At 33.6% G+C, this 25,900-nt stretch overlaps 2 protein-coding genes across 9 annotated transcripts in view; one reads left to right on the top strand and one right to left on the bottom strand.

The window, feature by feature from the left end:
• The window catches only part of LOC106062649 (uncharacterized), a 54,271-nt gene that overhangs the window by 21,150 nt on the left and 7,221 nt on the right, over nt 1–25,900 (bottom strand). For 6 of the 7 annotated variants that reach the window (XM_056017370.1, XM_056017372.1, XM_056017369.1 and 3 more), the window contains 3 exons: nt 24,679–25,070; nt 23,117–23,376; nt 16,992–17,258 (listed from right to left, as the gene is read on the bottom strand). In XM_056017370.1, coding sequence (XP_055873345.1) covers nt 17,103–17,258; nt 23,117–23,376; nt 24,679–25,009 — 747 coding nt within the window. In that variant the 5' untranslated portion in view covers nt 25,010–25,070 and the 3' untranslated portion in view covers nt 16,992–17,102. Of the gene's footprint in view, nt 1–16,991; nt 17,259–23,116; nt 23,377–24,678; nt 25,071–25,900 lie in introns of those variants that run through there. The other variant, XM_056017373.1, reaches the window with a different exon arrangement.
• LOC129923963 (uncharacterized) lies at nt 159–16,859 on the top strand. 2 transcript variants are annotated; one of them, XM_056017359.1, is made up of 6 exons: nt 164–422; nt 551–841; nt 3,180–3,227; nt 7,858–7,923; nt 9,683–9,748; nt 12,400–16,859. In XM_056017359.1, exons 1-6 carry the CDS (start codon nt 365–367, stop codon nt 12,720–12,722), a joined length of 852 nt encoding a protein of 283 aa, XP_055873334.1. In that variant the 5' UTR covers nt 164–364; the 3' UTR covers nt 12,723–16,859. The 2 variants fall into 2 exon arrangements, with proteins under 2 accessions (XP_055873335.1, XP_055873334.1); XM_056017360.1 differs by lacking the exon at nt 3,180–3,227 and having other exon boundaries at nt 159–422.

The following is a 25,900-nucleotide window of genomic DNA, read 5'->3' as shown; positions in this document are numbered from 1 at the left end:
ATTTCCAAACTATATAATTATTAGACCCTTAGAAAAAAACAACAACAAACAATATTCTTTCTTAAAAAAAAAATAAAAATATAACATAAAACCAAGAATTAAATCAGCTTATTCAATCTAGATATAAATCTAGTAATATTTCTAGGTTTCAGGGAATACTTGAATTTATAAATAGATGGCTTTTTTCCTTGAAATCTGTGCGTAGGGGCGTAAGGCCTATTTAACACAGTGACTAGATACTCTTAATCAATCAATAAAATATAAATTATAATTATCAAATTAGTGTTTTAAAAATATTATTTGAATCTTTAAAAGCTTGTCTACGTCTAGAATTTAGACAATTAGGAAATTGGATTAACAGAAAATGAGTGGAGATATGAACTTTATTGAAATGGACCAAGCCAGCGATATAAAACTAGAAGGTAAATAGGAAATTGGATATTATAGATTCATTATTTAAAATTTTCTTAAATATCCAGTTGTTGTTTTTAAATAATATTACTGCCTTGTTTCTTCTTTTTTTTTTCATATGTTAAAAATTTCTTTTCAGATCAACTTCTTGAATGTTTTGAATTGGAAGAAATGAGAATGGTATTATCGGAGATTGTCAACTCTATTAATGATTGTGAAATAAAACACCTGAGAGAGAAATTATTTCAAGAAAAAGTAATAACGCTTCAACAAATGGATGACATTGAGGATGATACCATTAAAAAAAATGTATCTGACTTCATTCAAAGGATTGATTCAAAAACTGATATGCTGTCTAAAGTTTTAATTGAGTTTTCATGTAACTTTGACAACGGACAAACAGTAAAAGACATATTGGCTAAAAAAAAAGGTAACTTTTGAGAAAATTGTTTTGGATTCTGGAGGAATACATTTTTTATATTCATTTAAAAAAAATAACATAACTCTGACGTATGTCCATAACAAATATTACCACACGAACCTGTCAATGTTATGCTAAAGATAGTTTAAAGAAATTAATCTTTTTCTATACTTATTAGAGAGTGTATTGTGCTCTTATCAGCCATGGTTTTATTGCTGTATCTGAAATAAATAATGTACCTCCCCCCAATAAGATTAATATTGTTATAAACCTGGTGGTGGCACAGATGGGGGTAGTGGTGTAAGTATAGTCAGCCGACGCAAATCGCCCCAGGCCAGCGCTAGGCGAGCGGTCAACCGTGACGAGTTACGACGGTCGGCCGAGACGAGTGTCAACATGATGGTTCGGGAAGGATCGACGTCGTGAACAGAGCTCAGGAGCGTCACGAGAGTTGCAGTCATCTGACCACCTAGAAACGTCGAGCGGCGTTCTGTCCGGTTCGAGAAGGCCAGTAGGGACCCTATATAACAGCGGAGGTGTCGCAGTCAAGACGGTTGAGAAAAGGGGCTCAATACAGCGAGGTCCACAACAGAAGGTTCACGACAGTTCAACGGTGTGGTTCTGTACGGAGCATTACGACGGTTCAGTGCGGAGTACTGTATAGTACAGTTGAGACGAACGGTGTCTTGATCTTGGTCTGCGATCGAGTCCGATACAACGAACCTAGTGTGTAAAGTCAGTCCTGAACTGTTGAACCCAGTGCAAGCCCGGAACGAGACGGAGAGGCCATTGCAAGAGTTGATATGGCGGAATGGGGTTATCGGAGAGATATTTGTACAGTGTACGTGTTGCCAATTGTACAGTATTGGCTGTTATTTATTCAACTATTAAAGTGTTACGTTACTTTGGAGCCCTGAGTTGTCAAGTTCTTTACGTTGGTGGTGTATGGTGCAGTTTGTGCGGACTACACACACACCACTACCCCCTTTTGTGCCACCACCAGGTTTATAACAATATTGTAACATTATCTCCTTTTATATTTATGTATTGTTTAGAATTGGTTTATTTTTATGAAAAAATCGCTTGTTTAATTAATTTTTATAAACAAAACGGTTTGCTTTTAGAAAACAAAAGTAGCCGTTGCACCTAAACTTTGCAAGCCGCATCGCATGGTGAAATAATATTTTTCATTTCTGAGATCTGATTGTGACAGACAGACATTTTGAAAAAAAACTAATAGCGGCTTTCCCCGTGAGACTAATATATTTAGTCAAACTGACATGATATCACATAATGCGGAGATACTAGCGTATATTAATCTTATAATTATTACATTGTTTATATTCATATGTATTCAATGAACTTATGATTTAGAAGATAGTTTATCTGATGTTATTGAATGATTATCTGATTGCTCGTAACATTTACCTAAGGGCCAATCTCTTATTCAAGACCTCAAGGAAGAAACTTTTCCCTTTTGTTAAATTGTTTCATATGCAAAAACCATGTACTGCATGTGCATAATATGAAACACTGCTATTAAATGATGTTTTAAATAAAATTAGACTTACATACATAGTAAATATATTTTTCATTTTTAAAACAAAATTAAACAATTTGTTTAAAATGTAAGTACTTATATAACAGGACACACTAAATTTAGTAATAAAAATATGTTTTGAAACATTTTCTTAAAATAAAACGTTTGCATAAATATTTTAAAACATACAGGAAATATAGTGTTTTTTTTTACTATTAAATGTGAATAGTTAAAAAAAAAGATGTATTTTTAAGAAAAAAAAACAACTGCTTGAATACTTTTAAAAATGAAATGATTTGCATTCAGAAGAAAAAAGGAGCCGTTGCAAGGTTAAAAATATCATGATGTTTTCTTTTTTTTTCTGTGATCTAAATGGAACAGACAGACAGAAAGAAAGACCACACACACAAAAAAAATAATAAGAGCGTCTATTCTCCTCTCGGGGGCCGCTTAAAAGAACCCTTTTATACTTTGTTATGTCTTCCTAGCAGTTGCTGAACTAAAGTAAATATACGACACTTCCAGTCACAGACTTGACAAGATTTAAGTAAACTAGAGAGAAAACGGAGAAAAAAATGCCCATCTAGAAAAATCCTAATTTGTTGTAAAAAAATTATTAATGTAAATCACCCTCTTCTGTACTACTCTTCTTTCCATAACAAAAGAATTACTACTTACAAAATACTATATCATGATAAACCACCTATCATTACCGAAACACCTCATTCTGTTTGAGAAAGGCCACTTTTATGTATTTAAAAATGTGCATTAACTAAAGTTTATAAAGATAACATTTTTGTCTTACAGCTCAAGCAGCTTCTGCTAACATAGAAGAAAGTAATAACAAAGAGTCCAGTAAGTTGCTCAAAAATTTGTATTATCATTTCTAAATGAAACGCAAAACTACATTAATATATTCCACCTCTCTTTTTTTCTTTGGGTCCCCTTTCCATCACTTTTAAACATGCATATTTACACAAAATGAACTGGTAATAAAATCTTTTTGCGACCATAAATGATTTTAGACACAAACCTATAATATAAAGCAGCATAGCCGGCCCAATTAATTGTGGGGCCCTATGCGAAATGGATTGCGAGGGGCCCAGTAGAATATAGGGATAAGGATAATTAGTAAAAATTAAGATTTTGTATTAGATAATGCATTAGTCTTTGCAATAAATACGTATTAGGCTAAATGAAAGCGGACAATGCATTTTTTTTATCACGCGTATGGTTGGCTCTCCAAAATGACAACTTAGTCTATTTTTCAGGAGATTTTATGAGTTTTTAGGAGATTTTAATAATTTCATGAAATTTCCAGGACTTTTTCATATATTTGGAAATTACAGGAGATTTACAGAAGCCCCCTGAAAAATCAGGAGGCCGCGGAAACCTGTTATTGTATAAAAGTTATAATGGTTTAATTTACTAATTTACACCTAGTATTAGCTCGGGCCTTTAAAAAGTGCGGGGCCCATTGCAACCGCATAAATTGCAGTGGCTTAAGTCCGGCCCTGTAAAGCAGAAAGTAAGGCGTATTTATGTATGTATGTGTTGTATGTATGTCCTTAATAGAAATAAAAACCATTTGATCAATCTTCATAAAATGGTTGGCTCAAATGTTCCTTAGATTATGGCGGAGACCTTAGTTTAAGTTTAATGTCCCACCCACAACAGGAAGGCCCTAAAAATATTTTTAAAATACCTAAATATACCTGTATTAAAGGACGAAACGTTTTTAACACACTAGGTAAATCCGTTTTTACAGGATTTAATATTAAATATAATTATATCAGCTGAACGGGTAAACCCATTTTAACACTACTTTCTTTTTCGTGGTAAAGTAAAAAAAACAAATGATAAGGAAACATTTAACATGTTTGACTTAGATTGACATCCATTCCACTAGATCAGTAATACTTAAACTAAGGCCCGCATGCCGCTGGTAATATCCTGCTAGTAAATATATTAACAAGATTACAAACAGTTTTCAACTCAGGGGCTACCCCTATCGGATTCGCCAATGGGCTTTGTTGCTGCATATACAAATTATATATGTGTCAGACGCGAATAACCCAATTTTTCAGTAAAAGAAAATATAAAAGTCATTTCTTTATAGAAGAATTTACGAAGGTTGTATAATATAAAACCATAGACCTATAGAGTACAGTCACTATTGCGGAACAGTTTGCAGCTACTTTTAGTATTCAATTTTTTGCTCCGTAATGGTTAGACCTATGGAAAAACTAAAAGTATCTAGGCATTGCCCATCCATTTTCCGATAAAAATAGACGCTTTATTTAGTATTTCAATACATATTTAAATTTTACATTCAATTCGACTGAGATATGGGTAGTCACAATTACGGAACAGGATTTTCTAAGAAGTCACAATTGCGGAACACGGTAAAAATGTCGGAACAAAGCCTATATAAAGCATATATTTTATTAGTCTAATACTTGAACTCCTTATCCTTTACATTAATTTTATTTTATTAAGGCTTAAGACAACACATTGTCACTTTTAGATTCTCTACCTCTTCTTTAATTGTATTTGACGTCACACTACCCTGATTTTCCTTACAAGGTTTTTTTTTACACTATTCTTTTATTCTTTTTTGTTATATTAATATTATATTAATATTATATATATATATATATATATATATATATATATATATATATATATATATATATATATATATATATATATATATTGTTACGAATCTCACTATCCGGCTCTCTGCAAACTGTACCTTACACCACCAACTTAAAGAACTTGACAACTCAGGGCTCCAAAGTAACGTAACACTTTAATAGTTGAATAAATAACAGCCAATACTGTACAATTGGCAACACGTACACTGTACAAATATCTCTCCGATAACACCGTTCCGCCGTATCAACTCTTGCACTGGCCTCTCCGTCTCGTTCCGGGCTTGCACTGGGTTCAACAGTTCAGGACTGACTTCACACACTAGGCTCATTGTGTCGGACTCGATCACAGACCAAGATCAAGACGCCGTTCGTCTCAACTGTACTTGATAGTACTCCGCACTGAACCGTCGTAATGCTCCGTACAGAACCACACCGCTGAACTGTGCTGTAGTCGACCGTGTTCTGAACTCTTGTCGTGAACCTCCTTTCTGAACCGTCTTGACTGCGACACCTCCGCTGTTATATAGGGTCCCTACTGGCCTTCTCGAACCGGACAGAACGCCGCTCGACGTTTCTAGGTGGTCAGATGACTAGAACTCTCGTGACGCTCCTGAGCTCTGTTCACGACGGCGATCCTTCCCGAACCATCCTGTTGACACACGACTCGGCTGACCGTCGTAACTCGTCACGGTTGACCCCTCGTCTAGCGCTGGCCTGGGGCGATTTGCGTCGTCTGACTACACTCACACCACTACCCCCATCTGTGCCACCACCAGGTTTATAACAATATATATATATATATATATATATATATATATATATATATATATATATATATATATATATATATATATATATATATATATATATATATATATATATGGTATTATGATTTGTCTTCTTTTTGCTGGACGTATGGTAATCACAAATTATATATTATATGTAATATTATTCTCTAAATGTTTTTAAATTTATGTATACTAATACAAACTCATATTTAAATTCCGATATCTAAATCACTATGTAAATATTAAGCTAAATGATAGTAAATGCGCAGGTCAAATAAATAACATCTATAGTGTTCCACAATTGTGACTATCTTTAAAAAGGTAAAAACAGGATAAACACCTCCTAATTTTTTTTAAATTGAATTCCTGGTAGATAACTATGAAATGAAGTTTTTTCTCATCCATTTATAAACCGAAAAAAATGTGTATCATGCAGGTGATGTGTCATTATCATTTTTAAAAAGCCTTAAGCCATGGCCTATGCGGTTCTCCTGGTACGTGAAAAATAATGGACGATTCCACACCTGTCAACTTTAACCTGGAGTCAAAATTAGTTTTCTGCTGTGAAAGGAAAACCCTTATATTGGAAATGTAGAGAAATGGACCATGCGCAGTACCGTTACAGTAGTTTAGCAGAAAATTTCAAAATAAAGTAGATTTTAACTAATTTCGACGAACTGTTCCGCAAACATGCCTGCTCTGCAATAGTGACTCTACTATATATACTACAATAAATATAGGTATTTTCTCTCTATTTACAATTTATTTAGGTAGGTGCTGTTTTACTATTACACACCAAGTATTATAGTTCGTGTTGTTTTTTTGTTTAACGCTTTTTGCTAACAACGTATAGATCTAAATTACATCTGTTTATTAGTATAATTAAATCTATATATTAAATTCTGTATGAATTCATTGGTAAAATAGTATATCTAGAGCTATTTATTATAGGCCTAAATGACATTAGTAGATTTATGTAAATAGAAATGGAATGGATCTATTGTTCTAAAACTTTAGAATCTATATATTTTTTGGCATCTCGTAGGCCCTACAGCACAGCAGACAAATTTACAAATTTACAAAAGCCGTCAAGTCGCAATAGGTTCTGGGTATATGTTTACAGTTCACGCCATTCACGGTGCTGCGTATAATGTAGGCGTAGTCATATCACCACATGGGCAAATGTGATTCGTATAGAACAGAATACACTAAATTTAGTAATAAAACTTTTTTTTAAAACTTTTTTTTTAAATAGAAAAAAAACTTTTGCATGGGTCCGCAACCAACAGGAACAAGATACAGCCAACCTCTACAATGCCTTGCTTATGCCGACTACATTGCCTTATTGGATAAAGAAACTTCTGACATCGCTAGAGCCTTCACACAACTAGAAGAAACATTTCTACCAGCAGCACTTAAGTTAAATGACATTAAAACCAAGTATATCACAATGACAAGAGACAATCAAACAGAGGGACAATATATTAAAATGAAAGACCACGTGTTTGAACATGTCCAAACGAAGTACAATTGATTTTAAAAATGACATACTAACAGAAATAAAGGAAAGAATAGCAGGAGGCAACAGGGCATTTTATAGCACCCATCATTTACTTGAGAGCAAAACAATTTCAAGGAAAACCAAGAAAATGATATACAAAAGCATGATAAGACCAGCAGCAATGTATGCAAATGAGACTTACATAGCAATAGAGACAACCGAAAATATACTAAATACTTCGGAACGAAAAATTCTTAGGAAAATTTATAGTACTATACAAGATGAAACATAGTGGAGGACACCCACTAACCATGAGATATATCAATTGTACGAAGACCCACCGATAGTGACAGAAATAAAAAAAGATCAGACTACGTTGGGCAGGTCACATTGAAAGAATGCCACAATTCTTTTACTTATTACTAAAAGTGGTGGGAGAACTATTTGGTGAATTATTTGATAAAAATGTTTTACAGTCTGAGAAAATAAATTTTCTGATTAAGCAAAATATAAATAAATTGATTACTTTTCTTCTACAGCTCAATCAGAGAGGAGTAGTGATGAGAAAAACGTTGCTAACACTACAGAGAATGACTCAGCATCATGTAGGTTTCAGCTAGATATTTATACATATTTTAGTTAATAAATTAACTTTCGTTTAAATTAGTTATAAATTAGTATTGACCTCTCTTATACACCACACTTCTATTACTTATTACAAGATTTACTTATTAAATCTACAATGTATAATTTTTGGTCCTGAGCATTCAATCATAATCACTGATTCTCCCACAATATAATATGAAAATTTAACTTTTTCTTATTTAACTAAAGCCTAGTACAACTGAGCCATTTTTAAGAGCGAAATCGCAGCCATTAAAATTACAAAATGATTTTTATTCGCAATTTTTAATAACTATGTATTGAACGCCTACATTTGTATGTCTCAAGTACAAAATAGTGATTCGTTCCGATTAAGCACCAATGAAGCCTTTTGGTGCAATTTTAACAATTTATTTAACTTTCTTTTGTTCTATTTGAAGTCTGTACTTAACGATAATGTGTAGAGCAATTTTAAAACTAGATTTATACCTGCAAGTATGACTCTATTCTAAAGCAAAAATTAAAAGTCCTGAAATTGTCACAGTGAATATAAGAGCCAATTGCTAGCTGGTCGTGCGATAAGCGCGCTTTACTCTCGTTGGGCTTTCTTGATGGTCGAGGGTTCATACCCTGCCTGCTGCCATCCCCTGTCGTTCTGCGGGAGTTTTGGGCTAGGAAGAAAAATATTTCAACTCCATCCTAAACGTGTAAAAGATTTTACAAACATTTTTACTATTAACAGCGTGTTGTTGTTTTTTTTTTGTTTGGGGGGTGGGGGGTTTGTGAAGATGAATTATTCTAAAAAACGTGCCTATCTTGATCTATGAATAACAAAATAAAAAAGATATCTATTGAGTGGGTTATCTTATATAATACAGACGTTACTTCAAAAAGAAGATGATTACGTCCTACGCGTCATACATTTAGTCATTAAGTTGCGAATAGAGATGTTTTTGTAGTACTGGCTGTTGTATTGAATAAACAAAAAGCCAAAAAAAAAAAGTATTGATAAGGAAATAAACGGAAAAAATTAAAAAAAAAACAGAATACGTTTTGCAAGTCATCTCGAAAGAATGCCAGAGAAATAGGAGTTTTAAAATTTTTAACCGACAAAAAAAAAAGTCAGGCGCAGATCTACAACAGTTAAAAGTCCGATCATGGAGACGTAAAGTCCAGGAGAGATCAGAATGGAGAGCTAAAGCAGGCCAGGGGCCTCCATGGGCTGTAGCGCCACTGCGATGGATAGGGAAGGGTAGTTTCATTTTAAAAAAGTGTGTTTACCCTTTGGGTAATGCAGGTAGATTAAAGAAAGGGTACTAACGAAGTGTTTGTGCACAATCCATAAATACTTGCGGGCCGTTCGATAAATGTGAAACAAATAAATAAATAAAGGGGACTTACAGATATTTAAGGGCTCGAAAATGTGTCAGCTGTGGGGGTAGCGTTGCAATGTGCGCCATTTTATTGATGGTTTTAAAAGTGTTGAAAGCGATATGCATACACTTCGCCAAATATTGTTGGTGGCCCTGCTCTAGTCAGCTAGGGGCTCTGGAGGAGCGCTGAAAGCCAAGCGATTTTTTGCATTCTTCACTGCCAGAAACGCATTCTCCTGACAACTACAGCTCATGTCATCATTCCAGGCCAAATATAGTAAAATAAAGTAACTTTGGGACAATAGCCGATACGGTACTGATATGTTTTTTTATATATATTTTTCTTGTTAGAAACTAAATTTTATTTACATAACTTTTACGCTTACAGCTCAAGTTGCTTCTGATGATAAGAATATTACTATCAAAGAAAAAAGTGATAAATATGATACTAAGTGTAAGTTTCTTGAAAAAATAAAATTGTTTTCCTTATTTATTTCATATTACTCAAGACTAGCATAGAGTGCTCTCTGTATGTTGATGATTTTGTCATTTTTACACATAGCAAAAACATTAATACTTTAGAAATAAAATTACAATTATGTTTAAATAAAATTCAAAATAGGTCAAACGACAATGGTTTTAAATGTTCGGATTCCAAAACAGTTAGCATGCATTTTTTTTTAATTTAAGGGGAATCCACTCAGACCCTGAACTATTTTTACACAAAAAAAAGATCCCTGTTGTGAAAACTACAAAATGTTAAGGCCTTACCCTAGATTCCAAATTTAATTTTCTCCACCACATTAAGGAACTTAAGAAGAAATGCCAAAAGTCATTAAACATACTTATAGTACTCAGCCATGCGAACTGGGGAGCTGACAAAGATACCTTGCTGCTTCTATATCGGAGTCTAATTCCATCCAAGCTAGACTACGGATCCATAATATATGGAGAAGCAAGGAAGTCTTATCTAAAAATACTGGAACCCATCAAAATGCTGCCCTGCGTCTCTGTCTCGGCACGTTTCGTACATCACCAATCCCAAGTCTCCACGTGGAGGCTGGAGAACTTCCCATGGACATACGAATGAAAAAGCTTGCAATGCAGTATATAGTCAAGCTAAAATCCAACCCCACGAACCCTGCTTTCGAATCCATATTTAACCCTACACAGGCAGAACTATACAATCGAAGGCCTAACGTCAATCAGCCGTTGGGCCTTCGAATGAGAGAACCCATCCAAAATTTAACCCGACCCATCGGCCAAATCTCTAAAATAGAAATCCCACAGAACCCTCCTTGGTTGATGAATAAACCCAAATTAAATTTATCCCTCCTTAATTTCAAAAAAGAAAATACAGACCCAAGCATACTACAAGTCCACTTTAGGGAACTGCAGGAGAGCTAAAGAGATTGTGGCACCATTTACACTTACGGAACAGAACAATCTCCCTAGACTCCCCGATGGATGCTCCATCTTTACGGTCGATTTACATTTTACTAATGGCCGTCAAAGCATCAGAAAGGAGAAAATTTCTCATATGCGCCGACTCGAAATCTGCATTGCAAGCTTTGGGCCGGATGAGGATGACATCCCATTGGTACATAAGAGCCTAAAGCTGCTGGACCAAATAACAGCTGACCATAGGAATGTCAACTTCATATGGACCCCCTCCCATGTGGGCATAGAGGGAAAGGAAACTGCAGACAGAGAAGCAAAGAGAGCCCTAAATCAAGCGGTGTCAGGAACCCAAATTCCCTGCTCGGACCTGAGACAAAGTATCGCCTCTGCCACCTATCGAGAGTTGCAGGATCGGTGGTAGCCTGAGACCCACAACAAACTCAGACAGGTTTTGGCGGATGTCTGGTGACGACCCATATCTAAGGGTCTGACAAGGCGTGGTAACACGACCATGTCCAGACTTAGGATTGGCCACACCTACATCACGCACTCTTTTGTGCTGAAGAGAGAGGAGCCCCCACTTTGTGAGTACTGTGACTCTCATTCTCACCGTGGAACATATCCTCATTGATTGCCCCAGATACCAGGATATTAGGGGAAATTTTTTTTAGAGTGCACAACTTACAAACACTGTTCGATAGTGTCGACCCTGGGAAGGTACTGAGATTTGTCCGGGAGGTGGGTTGTTTACGAAGATTTAATTTGTGAAATTGTGAACATATAATATTTTCAAAAGATGTTTACTAAATTATTAATTTTTTTTATTAACTTTACTATTTTAACTGTGAATAGATCTTGCTTTTAAAAATTTAACTGTATGGAATTTGGCCCTTGTGGTATAAAGGGAGAGTGATCCCTGAAAGACTACCGCACGACATTGTCTTGATCAGTGATTCCCAAAGTTGTCTATATAGACCCCGGGGGGGTCTACGAAAGTGAAAAAAGAAATTGGGGGTCTATGAGATGTCCACGGGGGTCTACGATAATGGATTTCATTTAAGCAGGTCGTGACTTAAATTTTTACATCCCATTAATGTAATTATTTCATAAACTAATATATTATGTGTACCTTAGTTTATCCGAGCGTTGAAGTCACCCAAGACTACACGTTTGTCCGTTGTGTCCACCTTGCCAAGGACTTGCCTCAAATCACCATAGAATGTGTCCTTTTTGTTCGATTCTGCTAGTAGCAGCAAATATAATTCCTTACAAAAGCCTCATCGCGTAGAATTGGTGAATAAGATAAAATCAATGACTTAAAACTCTGCCAAATCATTGGTTTTCCTGGCTGACTCAGGCAACCCATTGCATGCTCTAATTGTGCTAGGGAAGATGAAGCATAAAAACAAGACGAGAAAGAATGAGACAATTCTAACAATTTCAAACAATAAGATAGTCATAAAATTAGCTCTCATAAATGGAGATTTGGCAAATTCTTTTTTTAATTAACCTTCCCCCAAAATAGTGACATTATAATGTAGGACAGATTGGGGTTGGGGGGGGTGGAGGAGTGAGGAAAAGATAAGAGGTAATGAAATAGAATTCAACTACACTTGATGTTTTAATAAAATAATTATTGATTTATTTAATTTTACGTTGTATAACTAGTAAAAACATTTGATATCTATTTTTGTTGTTTTTTAGACGATTGGTTTGTAAAAGATCCATCACTTAAAGAAATGCCTGTCACTCAATCTGATGCCTCCAAATTTCCTGCATGTTTTGGTAGTGCTTGGCAAGATATTATGATTGAATTCGGATTTACCAAAAATAACATAGAACTTGCAAGGGAAAATGATGGTTACAATCCTCACAAGACTATCACTAGTTTAATCATTAAATGGATTCAACGCAATGGCAGGAATGCAACTATGGATCGATTTTTGACAATTCTTAAAGATACAGAAAAGCATGAAATAGAATGGGGAATATTGGAGCAGATTGTGATAAAAAAGAAATTAAATTAACTAAGTTTTAAATTATTGCATATAAAGACCTATATAAATAAAAAATAATATTTGGACCAACCTACTCCCAATTTTTTGACAACAAATATTTAATGAAATGTAAAAATTTTAAATGTTAACAACAATTGTAGATAAATTATAGAAATAAAACTGTAAAATATGTGTTTCTTAATTTAAAAAATATATATTACAATGTTATATTAGCTCACTCTATATCTTTTTTGTATATTGTTTGGATTTTTCCAATCAAATTTTTCAACCACATCTACGTCATTCAATCATCGTCAAATTTTGCATACAAGGTCACGCTCAATGACAATACATGAATTACCAAGCAAAAGAAAAAAGAATGCTTTTTAAAAAAATCAAAGCTTATCTAAGTGAAAGAAGCGCTTATTACTGCCAGTACCAGGTGGCCGAGCCTCGCTCGGATGAATAATTTGCTAAGGAAGGATATATACCCGAAGTCATTTTGGGAATATTTTAGTAATTACGAAAAGTCCTCCTACAGTTTAGACAAACCACAACTCACGTCGTGTCGTTTTACAAAGCATCTTTTGCGTAAAACTATGGGGTTATTAATGGCTTGGAAGAAAGTCTTTGCAGTGTAACTTCTAAAACGGTTACGTTGTGACATTTAATATTGCAATTAGTTTATTCATAATGGATTTAGTTCGAAGCATCAAGTGATGCAAAATCTCTACGTTATAGGGTATAGCGTGCACCTTGTAACAAAGTAACAGCGCATTTTTTCTTAAGAGACTTAAAAACATCGCGTTAGTATTCGAAAAGAAGCGTTATTGTGGGGCATCCCTGTTACGCTGATCACCTTTCAAATCACACAAAAAAAAGTGCCCTGCCCACCGTGACGGTCGGACTATAAGAAGTTCATACTATTTCGCAAGAATATCGCTGTTTGTAGTGCGGTCTTGCCCCCGTATGTCCATGATGGTGTGCAAATATCTTTGGTGAAGGCTTTCAAGAAGTCTTTGATGCTTTCAAAAAGTACTCATGTCTCAGATCCACAGAGGGGTTGAGAGAACCACTGCTTGGTCGACACTGATTTTTGTAGACAGGCGGAGCGATTTATTTCGCCACACTCTCGCATGGAGGCTTCCAAAAGCACGACTAACCCTGATCACATACCAACCTCCCTTTAAAGCAATGCGTCATTTGATACTATGGTTCCCAGATAATGTGAAGTTATCTACCACGTTATCAACCTACAATAAGATGGTGCGCAAATTTTTAATTAGGCCAATTGATTCATTAAAACTTGTTCTTGTTAGCGAAGAAATGTTTTAGTGTACTGCTGTGAGCCTAGTGACGTAAGCGGTGTCAAGTTTTTTTTCCCTTTGACGTCATGGAAAAAATTTCATTCATAAAACATTCTAGCCAAAATTAATTTTTCAATAATGAGACATTTTCAAACCGTTATAACGGTCGACCTCGAGTTTTCCAGATGTGGCCAATGAGCTGAGAATTTTTTTCTCATTAATATTCACATACCTTGAAATTTTAAAGAAAATCGTTAGAACCGTTTTCGTAATAAAATTTAAATATATATATATATATATATATATATATATATATATATATTCATACTTACATACATAAAAGAATTGCTCGCTTAGGTATAGGAATATCAGGTGGCCCAGCCTCGCTCGGTTAAATAATTTCCTAAGAAAGATCATTTTGGGAATATTTTTGCAATTACGAAAATGAACGATTAGATAAAGACTACTAATCTGAATAGTTGCTTTAGTGTTTTGTTAGTTCTAAATGTAATTGTACATGGCGATTAAATATAAAGTCTCTTAAGTCCTCCTACAGTCTAGAGTCTAGACAAACCACAGCTCACGTCCGTCTTACAGTTTTACAATCCATTTGTTGCGTAAAACTATTGTAGGCCTACTATTACTGGCTTAGAAGAAAGTTTTTGCAGTGTAACTTCTTAGATGGTTACGTTCAGACATTTAATTATGGAATTAGTATATTCATTATGGCTTTAGTACGAAACATCAAGTGACGCAAATATCTACGTTATATGGTAAAACAGGCAGTTTGTGACAAAGTAAAATGGCGCATTTTTTCTTAATAGACTTAAATCATTGCATTAGTTTTCTAAAGAAATGTTTCCGTGGGGCATCTCTGTTACGCCGAACAATATGTTCGTCCCCCATACGGGATAGGTGCCCTGCCCAGCCTGACTGTCGGACTATATAAGTTCATACCGGCTTTTGCCATCCATTTATCCCATTGGTGCTACAGCCCGTGGAGGGATATGGCCTGCTTTTACACATCCATCCATTCAGAACTCTCCTGGGCCTTTCGTCACAACACCCTAACCCCAAGCTTTTTACCGAGGTTTTATAGTTAAATCAACAGGGGCTGCAGCGTACGCAAACTCGTTGACCGCTAGCTAAATATCATGTTCAGTGTGAGCAAGTAAGGCGTAGAGAACCTGTGTTATGACCATTTCCTTTGTTTAAGTACGGGACAGTAGACACCGAAGCATGAACACATGGTAATAATTCACCAGCAAAATAATAATTTTAAGGCTTGTCTTCGAGTCCGAAGATTAATAAGGATTGCAGTATTTCCCGTGGATACGCAGCCTCAGCTGTGACCTACATTTCGCAACATCCAAAGCAAGCATAACCATTGTCCGCAGGTGGTCGATTAAGATTTTCTTTTGGTCTCAAATGTGTATCCGCGGCCTTTCTATAGAGAGAATTCTTTAAGACCGACAGTTACGCTGGACAGAGCAGTATCCTGTATGCCAAAGGCAGTCTTTTTTTGGTGAGCTAAAAAAGTGGTCGACGTAACACCAAAACGCTTAAAAGACCAGCTTAGGAGCCAGCCAACTTGCCTTAGCTGACATAGAAGAGAGCACCTGGTATAGGACAGATGTTAAATATTTATACTTTTTAACTGGCATATAGTTTTATTCTTTTTTAATGTTATTCTTTTGTCATGTAAATAAAAATTAATATTTTAAATATTGCTGATTTCTTAGGTTTTAAAATTATTATGTGTTGGAAAAAAGGTCAGAGCAGGGGATGAAACAACCGGGGAGGAAATAATCTGACCTGGCTAGACAGTGAACTGAAATGTTTAAAATTGTAATATTTTTGTTTGTATATATGAAATGTCATACTTGCCTTAGTCAACCAAACATGATACAGTTTTTCAGTGTTTTAAATCACACACAAAGTATTTTTAGATTATCGCAATGGACTATTAGAGGCATCTTCATTACAATCTTTTAAACTTGTATATTTCCCCATTATATAATGAAATTAAAAAAAAAGAATTTCAGATATGACATTGTATGACCTAATAGATGGTTTAAATGTCTTTCCATCTTGATGAACCACTAGTTACAAAACCCCTCTACCAATCAGCATCCACTTTTTAAACAACTAAAAACTAATGATTATTTTCTTACCTCACATCTCTCACCCCAAAAACCCATTCAGGGTTGTAAGTTAACAGTTTCTAGACACAAACGTGGGATTTAAATTATGAGTGTACTTCTAGCAAAGATAGCATTCAAAGACCATGTCAAGGATTTGTATGCATTTTTATTGACAGATAGGGTTAAAAAAAATAAATGTCAACACAATATTATAACAAACAATATATTATTTTACAGTAAAAAATGGAACATTTTAATTACAATAAACAATTTAATAAATGCAACTATAACAAAAACTATTACACTATGCAAAAGATAGTTTGTAATTTAAAAAGTGAAGATTATAACGTCAAATGATCTTTCACACAATGGTAGTCGCGAAGAAGAGTATAAACTAATTTGTGTAGTTTAATTTTTTCTAAAGCTTATGCCTTTAAAATGAATTTTTTTTTTTAATTTACCAAATATTCATTCTTGTTGATTGTACTACATCAGTGGTCTTCAACGGGGGGCGATTATATAAAAATGGAGGGCGCAAAAGAGGCGGTAAGGGATGCTGGACACATTAGGGGCGCAGAGATGAAATTGAGGCTGCTTTGAAACAAAAGGAAAAAATGATGGCATTGGCAAAGGCAATATAGACAAATAATTATATTTTTTTTCTTGAGTTTTGGAATTCCTTTTTTTATGATTTATAAAAACCTTTTTGATGATGATTTCAGTGTTGATTTAATTTTTTTTTTCTTTAAAATTTTTTTATTTGTGCAAATAATGAAATACCTATATAAAATTTAGCAGCTTGAAAAAGTGATGGAGCACCAGTGATTGTTTGATGCCACAAAATGAAGTTATTTGAAAAAAAAAAAAAAAATCCAGAAATGTTTATAATTCACTGTGTGATTTACAGGCTACAGCTTGTTGCTAAACAACTTAGCCCACAACCTCATTCATCTTTAATCTCATAACAGACACTGTAAATAAAATAAAAACTGATACCATAAAAGAGCACATTTTTCAACAGTTATGTGAATTAAATGATGAGTAACATGTTCAACTCTTCTTGTCACTGAGGTTCGCTGACTTTCCAAAGACAGCCTTGTTAATTTCACTGAGCTCTTCAACACAATTTTGGAGCAAAAAAAAAAAAAGATTTATCAGTTTGCAATGACTTGAAGAAGGTTAAAAAAGTTTTATTTTACATGTAAAATGAATGAAATGAACTTGCAGCTGCAAGGAAAGAAATGAACCCTTATTGATACAAAGCAGATCATTGTCTCTTTTATTGAGAAATCAAATCTCTTTTACCACAATATTTCAAGAAATGAATTTTACAATCTCCCAGAATTTGTTGATAAATGAAAAACTGCCTGAGCACATTGATGTCGATGCTACTCACCTAAAAATCTCTCAAAGAAGAAATGACAACTTGCTTCTAGGATGTCATAAATTTAAACATTGAAACATGGATGACAGATCCTTTTGAAACATCTAACATCTATCATCAAGTTGATTTGCAGGAAGAAATAGTAGAGTTGCAAAATGATATCACCAGTAAAATGAATTTTAAAAGACAAGGCACAGAAGAGATGTGGCTGCAGGGAAATGTTCCAATCAAATACCTAAAACTGTGGTCAAAAATGGAATTGTTATTTTTAGCTTTTCCCTCAACATATATATGGCTGAAACTGGATTTAGTGCTATAACAAATATAATGAGCCAACAAAAAGACTGGATTTAGCCATTAGAAGAGACCTTCAACTTGCTTTTACTAATTAATTTAAAGCCTGACATTTCAAATTTTGTTAAACTGCATGAGGCGCAAGGTTTCCATTGGTCAAAGTTCTTTTTTTTTTATGAATTCTACAACGCTATTATTCATATTAAATATGAAACTTAATAAAAAAAATTAATTAAAAGAACAGTTATGTTCAATAATTTAACAAGGAACAAATGAGTAATCTAAAAAAATGTCAAAGACGGGATAATTTTTATGCCCAATTTCTGTAATTTTTTTTTTTACTAATAATTACAAGATTAACAATACGTAAGTTACAATGCTCACAAAGATCGATACATGTTTTCTTTTAGTAAAATATACCTTCTGTAAGTTTTTTTTTACTAGTATGTGTTCATTAGGAGCACTGGAGATTTTTTTTAAAGAGAAAATATGCAAAAAAGGGGCGGTGGATCACAAAAGATTGAAAACCACTGTATTACATCAACAGTTTTGATTGATATGAATAAAGAGATAAGTATTAAATATTTTGGTATCATTCTCTCTCAGGATTTACAATTACCATGACATGGAACTGACTTATTCCCTGAAAACATTTTTATATAATTGTATTTAAATATTAATTTCTATTTGAATTGATCTATTGGGTTCCATTTTTTCCTATCTAAGCTTTACAAAACTAGGACCTTGACTTGGCAGTCAAGTCAAACAGTTCCCTTCAATCTATTTCATATTAAAGCTTTAAAAAGAAGTGGTATAGAAAATAACTGTGTTATATAATCTTGAAGGATTGGCATTTCTGTGTGTGGTTTGAGTCTGTTTCTACAGAATACTTTAGAGATGAGGACCAAATTATTTGCTGAAATGTAAGAATATTTGGCTACAGGTCCTGACATTAGCTGGGGTGAGGAGAAAAATGTCAAACATACTTTCAGCTTTTAGACCAGATAAATGAACTTTTAGTCTTATGCAAATCATAATCTTCTATGGTTTTTGTATAGCAAAAATACTACACGATAAAATATATTTTAAATGTTTTTATAAAAACCTACACAAAGATAATCGGCTAATGACCATAATGACCTTTAGGCCCTTTGTCCAACCAACTCTAATGGATACCCGACTTAGGTTGGGGAAAGTAAAGGCGGTTGGTTGATTGTGCTGCACACATGACACACTTGTAAACCCTCAGCCACAGAAACAGATGATCTTAACATCATTTGCCCTTTGGATGGGGTACTTTACTCTACTTTACTATACAATTTTTAAATATATATCCCATTCTTGTCAGGTAAAAAAAATAATTAAGTAAAATCTCTGCTTGATCCGAGAGGTGTCGGAGAAATAATGTGTAAAAAACTTTGGCCAGACAGACACACAGACAGAGTGAGATGATATAAGCTTTTTAATAAAAATAGCTTAAAATGATTTTGGTTTTGTTTGAACAATAAACTGATCTAGCAATGCCCTATCCATATGAAAAAAAAAATCTAGGCAGTGTTGGCATATGTTTTAGTTATAAGAAAATACTGGCAGGTTTGAAACTTTAAATGAACACATAATAGCATAATCCAAAGAAAGGTTATATTTTTTTCAATCTAAGAAAAAAAAAAGTATAATACAGGTATATTTGACGATTTTTTTTTTTTACTTTTTTTAAAGTGACTTATTATACTAAAATATCTTATTTCAATATTTAAGTAGTTTTTTTTGTATTAGTAATTTTAACATAAAATCCTATTCCAATGTTTTTTTTTCCATTCACATTTGTTTTTAAGTCTATTGTCAAAATTTTTAAATTATTATGTAGTGCTAAGCAATATGTCAGTTAATAAAACAAAATAATTATTTGTTAATTATTATAAATTCACATTAACCTCTACAGAATTTTTGAAAGTCCATTTGCTTTTTTTCAACTGGCTAAAAGCCAGCCTAATTACTGAACCACTATTGTAATAATGGTTTTACACATGACCTTATTATTTAAAGAAAAATTAAAACCATGGGATTTAGATCTAGGTCAAGGTAAAGTTAACTAAACAATATAACCTATTTTATCTACAAGAAAAAAAAGGGAGTATAGCTAGTACATATAAATAATTTTTACTTTAGTTTCATTAGCTACAAATATTGACAAATCTAGATCTGGACTAGGTTTAAACAATACCACAGTGCACAAAAACATGTGCAATACAAAAAAAAAAAAAAAAAATTTTGTGTCAATCTGAGTATTATGAACATACTGCAAATCTATCTTTCTTCATACAATGTCTATATGTATTTTGATACAATTAACTTCTTTTGGTAATCTGTTAGTATCTAATAATATGTATTTTGATGCAATTAAGTTTTTGTTAGTAATCTATTAGTATCTAATACATCACAAAACAAAAAAAATTATTATTATTATATTTACAGTCTTACATTATTCTTACAAAAAACTAAACTTCCCTAGACAAGTATAAAATAATAACATACAATATTATAAGGTTTTTTGCTTTTCTTAATATTAAATCTCATTGGAGTATTATATTTAGTACTATCTATATAACTCATATAAGTATAAATTTAAATGGTGTGCATTTATGGTTTGTGTATTTATGTTTTAAAACATAAGTGCTTTCAGAAAAGAAAAAGTAGCATTGCACCTAAATTGACAAGGTTGTACAATATTGGTAAAGTGGTTTTCAACAGCTTTTCTAGTTTTTGCAGTTAAAACATGACAGAAGGACTACTTCATTAAAAAATGTACAAATGAAAGTCAACCAACATGCAGTTCTTTAAAGCTTTGCAAGGTATCAATCTACATAACAAAAGATTTTAGATAGCAACACAAAAAACTATCATATAACATTTACTGCATAAGTACGATAACATTTAAGAGAACTTATCCTCCCATAATATGAAAAAAAAAAATTTCTTTAGTAAAACAAACTCATGATTCAATAAATCACTCTGAGTGTCAATGGTTTCAAAGACGTTTCAGACAGGAGAGTCAAATGGGATAAATCTCCACTCTCTATAAAACAGTGGCAGAGTGGTAAAATGCTTGGCTTCCTAACTGAGGGGTTCTGGGTTTGAATCCTGAAGACAGGGATTTTTTTTTCTGTATCTTTATGAAGCCTCTGAGTCCACCCAGCTCTAATGGTACTTATGTAAGTTGGGGGAAAGTAAAGGAGGTTGGTCATTGTGCTGGCCATATAACACCCTCATTAACCATGGGCTTCAGAAACAGATTACCTTTACATCATATGCCCAATAGATCATAAAGAGTAACTGACCTATACTTTTTACTTTAAATGAAGGAATTCTAGTCAAAACTAAAGTTATAGAGAAACACTAATATAATGATAATAGCATTATTGACAGCAGATAATATAAAAAGCTACATTATCAAGTATAAGAAAAACAAATAATTAAATTTGCATCTTTAAAAAAACAGCATACTGAGTTGCATATTGAGTCAAAACATTTCATTTATTTTAAAATTTAAAAAAGTACTTTATTTTCAGTTAGGGTTTTATAAGTTAACAAAAAAGGTTATTCTATGTCAGATGGAATTCTTCTCCACATATATTTGAAAGTTTTCAAATTTTTCAATGCATTACTTTCAGGGTATTTTAAAAGAAGCACAGAGAATGTGAAAGAGGTCTAAATATATATATATATGGCATTTCTGTCTGGAGTAACAATGTGTGATTTATTGGAATACTATGTAATAGGAGGTATCAAACCAATGGCAGAAGCAGTAAAACAGAATTTCATATTGAATAGTAACTCTCCTAAAGGACTAATTTTTCCCTGAAGTTGACTCATGGAGCCTTAACACTGCAAGTTTTAAAATCAAGGTACCTCTCTCCTAGATGAACTGATAAGCCCAAAGCTCTTGATTTTAGAGGTACCAGGTATCCACCTTCACCCCTTCCATTGTGTGTAATGAGCAGGTTGCTGACCTTAACATTTAAGCCACTACACTAATGTAAGCCAGGTTGTTAGTCAGATCTCAATGCTTAAATTTAATATTTCATGATGGTGAACACACCAGAAGTAGAAAAAAAATGAAACGAAGTGTTTAGTGATTTCCAATCCCTAACCTGTGAATGTGAACATGTACCAAGGATTTGTCTCTTAAGTCACATGAGAAGTTGCAAGGGAAAAATAGCTTTTCTTGAAATATAAATACCACAGACAAATATATAAGTCAAAATTAAAGTATTTTTACTTAAGATTTACTGGTGTTATTAAAAAAATAATTTTTTATTATTTTTGTTTTTAAACATAATTGAGTTTTTCATCCAAAATAGTACAAATATTTTACTCATTATATGATTAGCAAGAAAAATATAAAAATACTTTAAGTTAAAAAGACGATACCTGATTTATACAAATTAAAGAGCCATTAATTTCGTCTTAATAAGTAATGAATATTAGATTTAAGAAAAAAAAAAACATTTTTTACCCCACCTCCACACCCCCCCCCCAGAAAAAATCTTGGTGAAGCGAATGTACAAACCTACTACACTTTAATTTTAATGATACACCTTTAGATCTAGACTTAAAAGATGGTGCACAAGATGAATGAATTTTTACATGCAGAAATACCTGAAGACGTAATCTGTTCAAGATAAAGATTTTCTAGTCCTCTCACTAAATTAAATTTTTTTATACCAATAAACTAGTAATTCTTTATGAAAGTTCTAGGAAAATCGTTAGAGCCGTTTTCAAGACGTGTCCACCCACCAACCCAGGAGATTCCAGTTTCTATGAATGTGCGACCTGAATAGAGATATTGTAAAAATCATTTCTGCACTCTGAAAAAAAAAATTAACTCTTACTCTTCATTAAATTTGTTAGCATTACACAAAAATAACAAAACCATTTACCATTGTCTGAATATGAATAATGTAAATAGAATGCATTCTGTTGTGCAAAAAAAAAGGAGAGATTCTGCACCATTATGAGGCATGATCAAAGACAATCTTATATGTTATAAATTTTCTATTGATAACATTAAGAACTATAAATGTATCTAGACAAATGGATAAAATGCCATTCAATATTCGGGTAAAAGTTGTGAAATTTACACTGGTACTTTTATTTTCCTTATAGCTAGAACTTTTTTTATATTGTGTATGTGAGAACCTTTAATGGCTAATGTTGCTAATATTATGGACTCATTCTATCAACACATTTTTTTAACTCCTTCCAGTCTAGTGTTACTCTGTCTTCAATACTTACATTGATCACAGTGTTCATAAATTTTTCAAGAGTTGCACTTTTCCCATTTCTCTGTTTCCATCTAATGATCAGATTTGTTATTGTCTGTTTATTTCTGTGACCAACATTTTCAAGCTCTAGTTCCAGCTCAGTTTTTTTAATGCCCAGACTGTACATGATGGCTTCCCATCCAGAACCAAAACAATTAGAGAATCTGCTAGCATCACTTTCTCGTAAAGCAAGTTGTTTTTTACTAACAGGTATGTCTTTAAACCAGTCATCTGAAATAAACAAAGAATGCACAAATAAGAATTTTGGACACAGCAATATCAGAAGCTAAGTAGGCATGCATGGTGGTCTAAAGCAACTGGAAAGTTATCATTTACTAGTAGTTTCTTGCAGTGATAAGAAGGAAAAGAAATAAGCTTAAGTCACATTATAATAACAAAGCTTGTCTTCAAGTCCGAAGTTTAAGAAAGAGAGCAGTATTCAATGTGTCTATGCAGTCTAAGCAATGATCTACCTATTTTGCCACATCCAGTGCAGACATAACCTTTGTATGCAGGTGGTCAATTTAAGTTTTCTGTCACTGTCCACATCTGTGCTCAGCAGTAGATTTCCTTATGGAAATGTGGAGTGTGGAAACTGCCAGCAGCCCCCTTCTATGCTAATTACAGCAAGCTGCTATGTGGTTTGGTTTTTAAAGCATTTTGTGCCTATCACCTTTCAGCTTACTAAAAAGGCATAAGCTCATCCCCCATATGGGATATGTGCCATGCCCATCTTAGCTGTCAAATAATAAGCAGTCCCTCTACACTGTCCATCAACTACTTAAAGTTCAGTTTTGCCATCCTATGAAGCCTTAGATGTTTTTTGTATAAGACCCATGTCTCAGATCAATACAAAAGTGTTGAAAAAAACACTGCTTGGTCATGTGTTCAACCTGCATCTCCTTCTGTCCCATACTAAAACAAAAGACATGTTTGGAACAGATGACAATGTCCTACAAGCTAACACTGAACACCGAGTTCCAGCTCCCTGATTACAATAATGCTTCAATTGGTTTAACAATTAACCTTGGAAAAAAAAGAAATCTCATTTCAGAAGTCACTCAATAAAATCTACTCAGCACCACATGTCAATGTGAATGGCCATTCCTTCAGCCTGTCACTAGACATATCTTAGAAACATACTATCCAATGATACATCACATAAGTCAAATACCAGGTATAGAAATATCAGGATACCATTGGAGATATGAACTTAGTATTGAGGTTCATTGATTAGTTCATTTGTATCAGTCTGTCTATACAATGAATACTACTAGTGTGACTCAACAAATGTTTTGTGTGAACTCAATATTGTGATTTCAACATATAATTAGATTTTCTAATATTGGATTATTTCTTTGCTTTATTAGTTTCAAAAGAGTATTAAGCTGAATGTGAGAGCAAAGAACCTGCTAAATCTATCAATGCATGTGAAAATATACACAATCAAACATAACATAACCCAACAAGTACCAAGCCCTTAAAAGAAAAAAGAACAAAAATTAAAGCTATAAACTTTATAATTAGACTTACAAGGTGCTACTTTTGGTTCAGCAGGTATTACTTTAGTTGCATTTAGTTTATCTACAACATGAATATAGTCAATTTTGAGGGTCTCAACAAATACATCATACAGTTTTTGCTTCTTTTTCTGTAAAATAAATTTTAGCAAGGCTTCAGTCTTTTTTCTTTTGGTTGGCTTGGACTCTATCTCATCAATCTGATCCCTAGTTATCTCCCTGGCTTCAAACAAATGGTCCACAATATCAGCTTCATCTAATTCATCTAGAAGAAAGATCCAGTTTTGTTGTATTTTAGATTCAGAGTCATAGCTCAATGATGATTCCGAATATGATGCTGACATTTCTTTTAGAGGCTCAATCTCCAATTAAAAAGACGATCTAGCTTTTCAACACTATACATTACTGAAAACAAAAATGCAAAAAATTAAAAATAAATATAAAAATATGATTTTTGTCTAAGTGCAGCTGTTATTCTGCATTATTATGTATTAAGTGAAGTATTTTTAGTAAAATCAAAATCAAAATTGATCTACAAATAAAAACAAAACATTCGCTCTTATTTAGGGTCCATTAAATAGGGTCCCTAATGGTCTTCTAGAACCAGATGTAACATCACTAAACCCTTCTGGTTAATCACATGACCACATCCCTCATGACGCTTCTGAGCTATATTTACTCTAGATGTTTCTACAAACTTTGCAAGTCATCGCAGTTGACCATCTTGGTTCATTACAGTTGACCGCTCGTCTAGCCCTGGCCTGAGGTGATTAACATTGGCTGACTACACACATACCACTATCCCCACCTGTGTCACCACCAGGTATATTACATATATATATATAAGATAGATCTCGATTTAGATAATAATAAGGCTTGTCTTTGAGTCCGAAGATCAATGAGGAATGCAGTATTTCCCATGGCTAAGCAGTTCCAGCAGTGACCAACATATTTTGCACCACCTATCTCAGGTATAACCACTTTCTGCTGGTGGTGTATTTAGATTTCCTTTTCAACGTCTAAGCTTGTTCTCTGCAATGGATTTTCTTTCAACCTCAAATATGTATGCCGCTGCCTTTTTAAGTGACCTCCAGCTGTCTCATTCTGAAGCTGCCTGCTACCAGGTGCTCTCTTTTATGTCTACATCTAGCCAGCCCAACGCTAATGCCAACATTGCAGACTTCCGTTGAGGGCATTCACTTTTATTGCTATCTTGCAGTGTGCAGACATTCCAG

Source organism: Biomphalaria glabrata, chromosome 18 (assembly GCF_947242115.1).
Source record: "Biomphalaria glabrata chromosome 18, xgBioGlab47.1, whole genome shotgun sequence".
In the NCBI taxonomy this organism is placed as follows: domain Eukaryota; kingdom Metazoa; phylum Mollusca; class Gastropoda; family Planorbidae; genus Biomphalaria; species Biomphalaria glabrata.
This window is presented reverse-complemented; position numbering and strand designations above follow the sequence as displayed.

Bases quoted from the DNA above. Each gene is read 5' to 3' on its own strand.
- LOC129923963 (XM_056017359.1), top strand. From the start codon at position 365: ATGAGTGGAGATATGAACTTTATTGAAATGGACCAAGCCAGCGATATA. The intron at 842-3,179 runs GTAACTTTTGAG...TTTGTCTTACAG, and splicing joins CATATTGGCTAAAAAAAAAG to CTCAAGCAGCTTCTGCTAAC. The intron at 9,749-12,399 runs GTAAGTTTCTTG...GTTGTTTTTTAG, and splicing joins TGATAAATATGATACTAAGT to ACGATTGGTTTGTAAAAGAT.